At 43.0% G+C, this 10,144-nt stretch overlaps 1 protein-coding gene across 1 annotated transcript; it reads right to left on the reverse strand.

Moving 5' to 3' along the window:
- Positions 1–3,908: 3,908 nt before the first annotated feature.
- On the reverse strand, positions 3,909–10,144 carry extl3 (exostosin-like glycosyltransferase 3). Its single transcript, XM_030771675.1, has 5 exons — positions 7,937–10,144; positions 7,120–7,247; positions 5,662–5,806; positions 5,102–5,230; positions 3,909–4,315 (listed from the first exon to the last, which is right to left on the reverse strand). Exons 1-5 carry the CDS (start codon positions 10,076–10,078, stop codon positions 4,106–4,108), a joined length of 2,754 nt encoding a protein of 917 aa, XP_030627535.1. The 5' UTR covers positions 10,079–10,144; the 3' UTR covers positions 3,909–4,105.

The following is a 10,144-nucleotide window of genomic DNA, read 5'->3' on the forward strand; positions in this document are numbered from 1 at the left end:
TGGCCATCATTGTGTGTGTATATATATATATACTTCTGTAATAAAACATTCTTTTAAAAAAAACAAAAAAAAAAAAAAAAGATTTAGCCATTCACGTCCAGTTCTTTTTCTCCCCCGTGATAAACCTGTGAATGTGTCTGAAGATGAAGGTTAACTGTGTCACTCTGCGACGTCCCTAATACTCTCTCATCATTAGTTGCTGTGTTGACAGAGGAGCAGCAGAGGTCAGGATTGAGTAATGTGGCTTTTCCCCCACACAGCCAGAGGTGACTGAAAATCATTTACATCTGATTTGATTCATTTGCAAGTCATGCCTCTTTTTTTTTTTTTTTCACTGGAATGTGACCACCAATAATGAGACACGGCGTGCAGCAGGCTGTGCAAAATAAACACTGGTCGTCAAGGAGATGCAGCAAAGACGAATCGAATGAGTTTGAATAACCAGTCAGAGTGGTAACAGGGAAATGTAGTTCATTAGAAGGATTTAATAAAAAAAAAAATCAACGATCTGTTCTGTTATTTGCGTTATTATGTTCGGGCTGTTACTGTAATCGTCATGTTCTGTGCCCGTTTATCTACTTAACTTGCTTTAGAAACACATCACCCTACGTATCCCCGGCGTCTTATTCCGTTATATCTCAGCCCGGTTTGGGCTGGTGTGCTGCTCATTTCTCCTATGTTCGGATGTGTAATTTGGCAGTGTCAAAACTTGGCAAAGAAATTGTTCCACTACAACTCAGCAATGCCTCCCACGACACTGTTGGTAGTATAAAGTAGTCTATTAGTTTTCATTCCGCCCCCCCTCCCCACTGGAAAGTTCTGTGGACACAGATTGTGCTGCATAACTCGACCCAACTAAAGAGCACACAGAGTGAATGCCCTGCAATGCGACTTTCCGGCGACTGGGTCGGTCAGCTGTAATACAAATAATATTTTCAAGCGATCTGGACACGCGTAAATCTAACCTCACTGCAACGACAACACATTTATGAGTCCTCTGTATACCCGAGAACTGCATATAAATTCATTACAGTTTATTTACATTTGGAGTAATGGGTTGTTCAAAGCATCATAAAAAGAAACGCATTGCACTATAAAATAACTCTGCACCGGAGGTTACCATGGTTTATGTAAGCGCTACTTCCACAGCTACTCTCTTTAAATGCAGCCAGAGTTTGGAGGTAAGCCACTTTATGACCTCCCAGCTGCTGATCATTTATGCTTGAGAAAGGGTGTTATCAAGGGGGGGGGGGGACTTCCCTGAATGATGCCGTAGTGGCTCCCACTCCACACCCTCTTTAATGCGCTGAGCCATTATTTCACTGCCTGTATGGTGCTCTTTAATGTCTTCAGAAGTGTAATTGTACTCCACTCATGTTGTCTGGGGTCTGATTTGCAGACTGAAAGCAGAGAGGAAACTATTCCCCGGTGTGGTCAGTTGTATGGCAGCCTCTCATGAGCTGAGGTAGGGTATGCTCTACCACAGCCGTGGGTCTGCCCCGTAACGGGAGCTGTAGCTCGCCTGGCTGCTGCTGAAGGTTGAACGGTGTGTGTGTGTGTGTGTGTGTAAGGGGGGGGGGGGGGTGGGTGGTGTTGGATTGAGACCTTGAATGATGTCAGTGTTTTCAAGGCCGATGCTCCCACCTCCTCTCTCTCGTGAACCGCGCGCTGAAAACACTCCGCTCCACATGAAACCTGCTGTTAAGCAACGAACGTTCAGACAACGTAACATAACACGGGTGCGGCCATAAGTGAAACTCTTGGTATGAAACACCGCAACGAACAGCGACGTAACACAGAGGGAGAAAGAGAGGGGGAGGCTGCATGTGAAGACACCACAACCACAAAAGAAAAGGAGAGAGAGAGAGAAAAAAAAACCCCTCTTAGACACATTTAACAATGTTGAGGTTTAATTCCATTTTGGGCGAGTCAGTGTTTGCTTGTACTCTGTCATCAGTCAGATACAGCTACAGCCTGTAGTCAAAGGCTTAGCTGTACCTGAATGAAGTGTGTAGGACAGAAAAAGGAAAAAAAAAAAAAAAAAAGAGAGAAAGAAAGGAAAAAAAAAACCTATGCAGCACATAGTTCCAGGATGTTTAACACCTATTGGAATGAATACAGCAGTGGGCTACGTTCCAGTCTGTCTTTCTGTGCCTCAGGCCACCAAAACCAGCTGTGACACTGTCCCCTTTCGGCAAACAGTCTGGGGTGGAGTCAGAACGCAGAGTGTTACTTGGTGGAAGCATTTTACACTGCACCACAAACAGAAACATCAGTTCTCAACAGTTAAATGTTACAGTCTGTATGTTTACAGTTCAATGTTTACATCCGCAGGTTTAACGTTAAATGTTTAATTCTGTGTAAGATTATGGAGACAGCGGCACCGGCTGTTTTCTTGGCGTTAGGGTGCAACACGCTCAAAGCACAGTTCAATATTTGTAGCTTTCAATATGTCTGACCTGTAATAATTTCTACGGTTTAAACAACAGTTCCGAAAAAACTTCTCTAGTATTATGGAAAAAAAACCCTTTCAACATATTCGTATTTTAAGCAGCCCGAGTCGAGGGGCATATAAAAACCGTTACCATAAAAGGCATCCACATTGATTACTACGTTAACTGGACAATGGAGATACATTTCAAAAACAAAAACAAAAAAAAAAACCCCATCTGATTTACAATTAGGGATAAAAACATTTTCTCCATGTACTGGTAAAATCATTCAATACAGCAGGGAACAATTTTCACGCTGAAAATAAATTGAAACTGTTCAAGGTAACATTTTGGCTTGTCAAGTCATGGGTGAAATCAAACTGTCAGAAGGCACCCTTGGGTTGCCACCAGGGAACTGTTTAGAAAAAAAAAGGCAAAAAGTACCTTGTTTCAGGGACATGAATTGTGTTGTATACTTTGCATTACTGTGCCTACGCAGAAACCGCATTTATATAGGTCAAAAAGAACATTAAAGAACTCTTTCAGAGGAACCACAAGGATGCCTTCATCAAGTCTGACAATAAATTACAAAAAAAGACAGGTTTTTCTATTATTTTAAACAATACAGGGCGTTCAACTGGAACGTCCGCTGTATTTTACACTTGGTTTTGTACAGTTCCCTCAAAACATCTCAACGTCTCATAAAACTGTACTCATAATCTGTCAACCTTCATATGTAAGTACAATCCTTTTTTATCCGGAACCTCCTCAATTCTGTCTAGAATAACACAAGATTTGTTAGTGGGTTATATTAAGATCCCTTTCATCTGTGTATATGCACATAACAATAAAATGACTTTGACGTGATCACTGTGTGCTATTCCTGTGCTGCTATTAGTTCTGTCCACACACACACATACACACTGATGGACTGACAGATACTGACATGTGCAAAATATATCTTGCAAATTTCTCAAGACGGGATAATTTGGTGACCTCTGAGCGCGCACACACACACACACACACACACACACACACACACACACACCTTTCTAAAAGTAAACTCAACAGAAAGAATGAAAATAACTTGACCATCAGTGCTTTTGATACACGAGTGGATAACATAAATGTAAAATGATTTTGTTTTTGTTTTTTTTTCTTTAAATGGTGCAATGACAGCTGTACGCCTTTGCCTTTATGTTCTCTCAATAACCTGTCTGAGGGAGCTCCCTGAAGGAACGTGTCCATGTGTTCAGGATCTGACCCTGGAACATATGTTCCAAGTTTTTTTTTTTTTAGTTTTATTTCATGAGTTCAACTGCAAGTCAGAGATCCATTTCGGTATTTTTGGGGCTGCCATGCATCAACCCCTACTGTGCTCTGTATCAACTGTAGTGGTGCAAGTGGAAAGCTGTAGTGGTTGATGATGGAACACACACAAGCAAACATTTTTTTTTTTCATCTTAAAAAGAAGTCTTCTGTTTTTTTGTTTTTTTTAGTTCAAGTCATTCAGACGTTTCCAGAGGACATTCAAGAGAGGTTCACGTGTCCTCCTTGTTGCTGAAAACAAGGGGGCTTTCCCTTCCCCTTGTCGGCAGCTACAAAATCTCACTTCCTTTTAAGCCTTGAATCTAAGTTCTCTCCTTAGTTCTTCATTGGCTCTTCACCCTTCGCTATATGAATTTGAAACACTTAGTCTTGTCGTGGGGGAGTCGAGTTTTAAAGAGCACGGAATCCACTCTGAATTGAGTGTAAAGCAGCGGCATGTATCCGTACACTTTCACAAAGAAGTTGATGCACTTGTGACGTTCGTGGAAGTGAGAGTCGTCATGTGACAGGGCCTGGGGACAGCCTGGGCAGCGGAACGTCCAGCGAGAGGTCACCTGACGGAGAGAAATGAATGGATTAAATGTTCAGTCTCCATCTCCAGAAAGTACAGACAGTCATCAGCTACCACACTTGTTCTTAAATTCAACTGAGGGGCATACACTGTGTTAACAATGAGAAGAATGGGACAGACTCCTATAATCCAAGAAGGAAAAAAAGATGCTACAGGGATGTACATGTTGAGCCAACGGTAATCCAGTTTACTGATTTCCAGAGGCAGGATACCTCGCATAGCATCGATATGATGCAACGAGTAATGAAACAGATCACTTTAATCAGTTTAATTATAAAGATTATAAGCCTTTGCACTTCTACCAGTGAGCACAATTCATAACATCAAAGCCTTTCTAAAGCTTGCCTAAATCCTCCTGTGTAATCCCACTGAACACTGTTTTGAATATAAAACATGGATGTAAAACTGGGGGATGCATAGAATTTCCATCACTTGTATTTTAATTTTTATGGGTAGTCAGTCTTTTATATATATATATATATATATATATATATATATATATAAAAATAGGTAGAAATCTTATCCATATGTTCTAGAAGCTAAAACAGGCAACTGTATTATAAATTATATGCATTCTATTACAGGGTACTTTTAGCTGAGTAAAGCTCAGCCTGAGTAAGGCAGGAAGGTTCAGCGCTGAAAACTGAATAAAATTATCAGCAAAGCCCCGAAACGGACTATGTGCTGGAACTGCAAATTGTGCTTTAATTGCTTACAGTGGCATAAACACATACACTGTCAAAAATCAACACCAAAAAGAAAAACTAACCTTGATGGGGGGCTTCCGTGTGATGTGCGACACCAGAAAGTTCATTGCGATGTCCTCACAGTTAATGTACTCGTCTACCATGTCCCGGATGGCCTGAGGCATCACGTAAGAGTATAGGTACGCGTAGTACTGGACAGACACAGGTACAGGGACACCAGAGGAGGGAAAAAGTCAAAGGGAGAGAGAGAGAAAACACTGAGGTCATACACAGTACTCATAAATAAAAGAGATGAGACAAAAGCACTTAGATGACAAGTTAATGCACTCTGTGAAAGACGAATAAAGGATGATTGCTTTAGACAAGCAATCAGCATGTTTCCCATTATCCATAATTTCCTTAACAGGGCTGCTTAGCAATTAGGTGAGAAGTTATTCATTATCTATATGGGAACACCGCGTTCTAATTAATTGTTACACTACAGTGCTAATGAGGGCATTTAAGAGAGCAATAGTGAGAACAGTAGGACTGATGTGGAACAACATAACAAAGATGTGACACAGTGCTTCAAATGTATTTATCTTCGATAAGCAACAAACGGGTCACAAAAACAAAGCTTTACCTTGTGAAAGAAGGCGGCACCTGTCAGGACCATGGAGAGCTCGCAGGAATAGTTGGAGTTGTAGAGCCAAGACTGGTGGTGGACGTCCCATGCATGGAACCTTCCAGGAAAACCCACAATACGATCCCTGGCCTCACGCCACACCCTGGGAGCGACAGCAGGAATAAGACCGGTTTATTTTAAATCCGTGTAAGAGGGAAATGAAAACGTGCATATTTTCTGAGTAAATCGCCATTTTGTGGTCATATTTAATACTTTTCAAATGCAATAATTGTTTTATTTACTGCACTTTGAAGTTCCTTAATGTAATTTTTCTCAAAGAGGGGAATAGATGCACATCAGCTAAATGTCACAACTCTATGCACAGCCTTGGGGGGGGTGGGGTGGGGACAGTGCAGCCAGGGTCAGATCTCTCCATGTCCTGTATAGTCAGGTTAAGGTCTAACGCTCCTGTACTCTGCTTAACCTCACAAGCCCACATTGACAGTAACACACAATTCAGAGGCTTACAAACAGTAGATTTCTCAGCAGATTTCTAAATCCTCCTGAACTTATCAGATGAGATGCTTAAAATGCCTCTGCGACTTACTCCGCAGCCTTCTACCAGCACTGAGGGCCTCAAATACATGACGGCCTGCCCATTGCCACAAGCATGAAAAACTCTGCCAAACTGCACAGCACGATGTGCACTTAATACAAGACACAAAAGACAAATCCCAAATTCCTCAAGGAACGAGATTGTACGCGAAGAAATTCCCTGGATTCTCAAGTAATTTGTCAAATGACCTTATTCACTCACTATAGCCTTCTACATGTCTGGACAAGCAACAAGCTTCAAAGAGAACACCGTTTTACAAACAGATACCCTGTAAGAAAATGTATCTTTAATCCTAGTCTTCTACCACAAATCTAAAACAAACAGAACCTTAAAATGTCACTTCAATATTTTTTTTGGAAAGTCTCATCTTATGATTACCCTTTAAACTTAAATCACTCTGTCTTTTTACAGTCTGTGAATGTCAGACATATTTAGTGTCAGATGCACCAGTCAGTTTAGTTAAGCACTTAAAATAAACCCTGGCAGTAATTTTAAACAGACTTTAAAATTATGTGAAATGATGACGCAAAGGGTTTAATCTACAGTGGGTCTGTAATTCAAGTTAAGTGTGTTTTATTCATACACTGAGTAGTCTAAAATGTCTTAAATTTGTATGTGGGTGTGTGTGTATATGTATATGTATGTGTGTATATATACACACACACACACACACACACACACATATATATATATATATATATATATATATATATATATATATATATATATAAATAAAATCATCAGACACACATTGAAATAATCCAGTTTAAGTCTTAATTCTCATGTGCAACCACCCTCCCCAAACTGGAGTCTTATCAGCTGCAGACAAAAACTGTCAAACTACATCTGTCCATGCTCACCTGAACCCAAACATAATTTCATCATGTCGTAGGTGGGCGTCATCATCAATCGACAAAATGGCCTCTGTCTCTATTGCATCCCAGGGTAGGAAGCGATTGTTCAGGCTGTTCTTCTCTGTGCGCACCACCTGCAGAGAAAAGAGGTGAAGGACAGCTGCTGCGTCAGTAAACCACACTGCTACCTACCAGTAAGGCAGGGATACTATAACAAAGAGCTTCAAAGGAGATCCTGGTTAAGTGGTCTGGAATAACTGACAAATAACTGTCAAAACAATTCACTTGACAGCTTACCCTCCCTTGGGCATTTAATAATTATACACAGGATTTGCATCTCACAGATGTTTCATGATGGAGACGCCACTTGATTCAGCATCTACCTCTTTGATGTCCCAAATCCATATTTAGAACCTCACAGTGATTAAAATTTAAGCACTCTTTTAAAAGATGCAAGATACAGACTGTAAAAGAGCTTAGGCACTTAAACATTCTGTTTGGGTTCTTATTTCAAAGCACAACCTTTCTGTGGACTTTACACTCATCTATTTCCTTTAATATCAACAGAGGTACTTTGGCACACTGCCCGACAGACTTAAAGGCAAGGAAAAATAAAGAGTAGATTGAATCTGTAGTAGGAGATAATGCCGTGCAGCACTCTTCATTTTCAGCCACTCAGGCCTAACAGCACAACAGGTCTGGATAATTTACAAGTTAAAAAGTGGGTAATCTGGCATGAGCTAAATATTTAAGTCTACTAATTTGAACTGCATGTTGTCTTTGTTTAGAAGACCAGAATTAACCGAAAATGAATTACACTCACCACTATGGGCAGCCCGATGTCTGGCCAAATGAGGTCATCTGAAGGTGGCTTGGGGGAGTTCCAGACCACCACTACCTTGTTTAAGTAAGGCAGACCATTAAGCCTCTCCAGCGAGTTCATGAGAACCTCCTCTCGCTCATAAGTCAGCATGACCACTGTGAACTGCTCTCGTGGGAAATTACCCCCCAGGGCAGCTTGAAATTCTTTGCCAGAGCCCCCACTGCCACCATTAATTGGCCGAAAACCCGTGCCTGAGCCAAGGAACTTGGCCTCAGAGGGAAGCACTGGGTCCAGAGGTGTGTGTGGGAATAGATGGAAAGGTCCAGGTGGGCGGTTCCATGTCCGGTAGACATCTGAAGCAGTGTAGGTGAAGTTACGCAGAAACCGTGGAGAAGCATAAGGAGGTTCTGTCTCCACTGGCCCTAGGTCCAGATCTCCATTATCAGCCATATTTGCATCGGTCCCTGCCATCTTCCCAGCTTTGTGAGGAATCTCCTGTGCAGGCTCCTCCTTAATAGGTGCTGCAGGTACCTGGATACTGGTGCGCACACTTGCAAGGATGGTGCTAAAGATACTCTCGGAAGTAGAAAAGTAGGTCTCCCAAAGGAACCGACCCTGCCGTCTCATAGCAAGCAGGTCATTGTCAGAGAGGCTACGCAACAAGAAGTGCAGCTCTGTGATGCGGGGCTTGGGCACCATGATTGCTGCTTCACTCCAGCGAATTAGATGGTGGTAAGGCAGCTTTGAGTGGTCACCAAGCACCACAGGGATCGCACCAACCTCCAGGGCTTCAAACAATCGCATGCTGCACCCTGCAGATGCCACTATTTGCCCATCACCAGGAGAGATGACCAAGGCAAAAGTGGAAACCTTCAGCACCTCTAACCTCTCCTCACGTTCTCCACAAAGGGCCCACTCTGTTGGCAGACTTGGCCTCGGTCGGTTCTTGCAGGTGAACTCTACAAGTACCTGATCCAGGTGGCTGTCTTGCACTGCCTTGAGAGTGCCAATGATGCGATCATCATAATCAGCCGGTGGATCCCTCTCCATTTCTTCCTCGAAGGACTGTGGCGGAGCTTCCAGCAGGCTGCTCTGCAAAGATTCAACTTTCTCCCCCTGGAAGGTGAACAGGTATTTTCTTTTCACTGGAACTTGTGGTGGCACCTCCAAAAAGTTTGGCTCAGAGAGTGCATGAACCAGTGGAGACACCACTAGATCAAAACCTTCACGGTACTGTTGCTCCAAGAAGGTAGACTGTGCCACTGCCGCCCGGCCTGTGCTCACATTGTACAGAAAGTTTTGTGTCAGAGATTTTCTAGACAGGTGGACAAGCAGGTGGTTGTGGCCATCAGACCTCCAGTATGGTAATGCCTTCAGCTGCTTTTCAAGGTCTGAAGGAGAGGGTGGGGGAATGGAAGGTGAATCTTGTATCTCTCCAACAAGTACTACATACAGACAAGCAATACTTGGGTTATCAGTCACATAGACATTGCTTTTGACAGATGCTGCAAAGGCTTGCTTAACCAGTGGGTCCAAATGCTCACCCCAAGGATAGGAACTTGTGTCATATACATAAACAGGAAAACCAGAGGTAAGAGGACACCTGGCATAGTCAAAACAGGATCGCAAGCGACAGGCTTGTGCAGATTTTGGTGGGGGGAGCCCTGGGTCATCTTTGTCTGGTAACAATCTGACTGGCAAAGAGAGCTTTGGCTGGTTCTGAGCCATAAGCTCCTTATAAGAATGTTCTGTTTGGCTGATGACATTCTTGAGTTGGAGCAAGTCCTGTTTGGCGCTATCAATACTCCGCTTACAGGCCTCAATCCTCAGGTTAAGTCGAGCGATTTCACCGTTGAGTTCCTGCCGCTTCGCTTCAAGCTGAAGCAGCTCCTCACTTACGGACTCACGGATTCGGCAGAGGTCCTGTACGTGTTTTGCCTCACAAAGCTCCCCTCCGGGTCGTGGCCCAAAAATCCGCTTATCAGGCCCGCCAGCCTCATCAATGGTGGTGAGGTAGTAATGTGCAATGAGTGGGAAGAAAACAAGGATGAAGAAGAGCATGAAGCTGAGCCAAGTAAGGCGGACCCGCCGTAGGACCCATGGCTGGCCCCCATTCCCTGTAACACTTCCGTTTCTCTGCATAACGAAACTCTCACTCCCCTCCAAACCAAATTGTTACATAGAAATGCTGGGGAGGTTTAGCTGCCA

Source organism: Chanos chanos, chromosome 4, assembly GCF_902362185.1.
Source record: "Chanos chanos chromosome 4, fChaCha1.1, whole genome shotgun sequence".
NCBI classification, from domain to species: Eukaryota; Metazoa; Chordata; class Actinopteri; order Gonorynchiformes; family Chanidae; genus Chanos; species Chanos chanos.

Excerpts from the sequence above, each read along its gene's own strand:
- extl3 (XM_030771675.1), bottom strand. The coding sequence starts at position 10,078 with ATGCAGAGAAACGGAAGTGTTACAGGGAATGGGGGCCAGCCATGGGTC. Across the intron at positions 7,248-7,936 it reads ACATCGGGCTGCCCATAGTG|GTGGTGCGCACAGAGAAGAA; the intron begins GTGAGTGTAATT and ends TTTTCTCTGCAG. Across the intron at positions 4,316-5,101 it reads CACGGAAGCCCCCCATCAAG|GTGACCTCTCGCTGGACGTT; the intron begins GTTAGTTTTTCT and ends TCTCTCCGTCAG.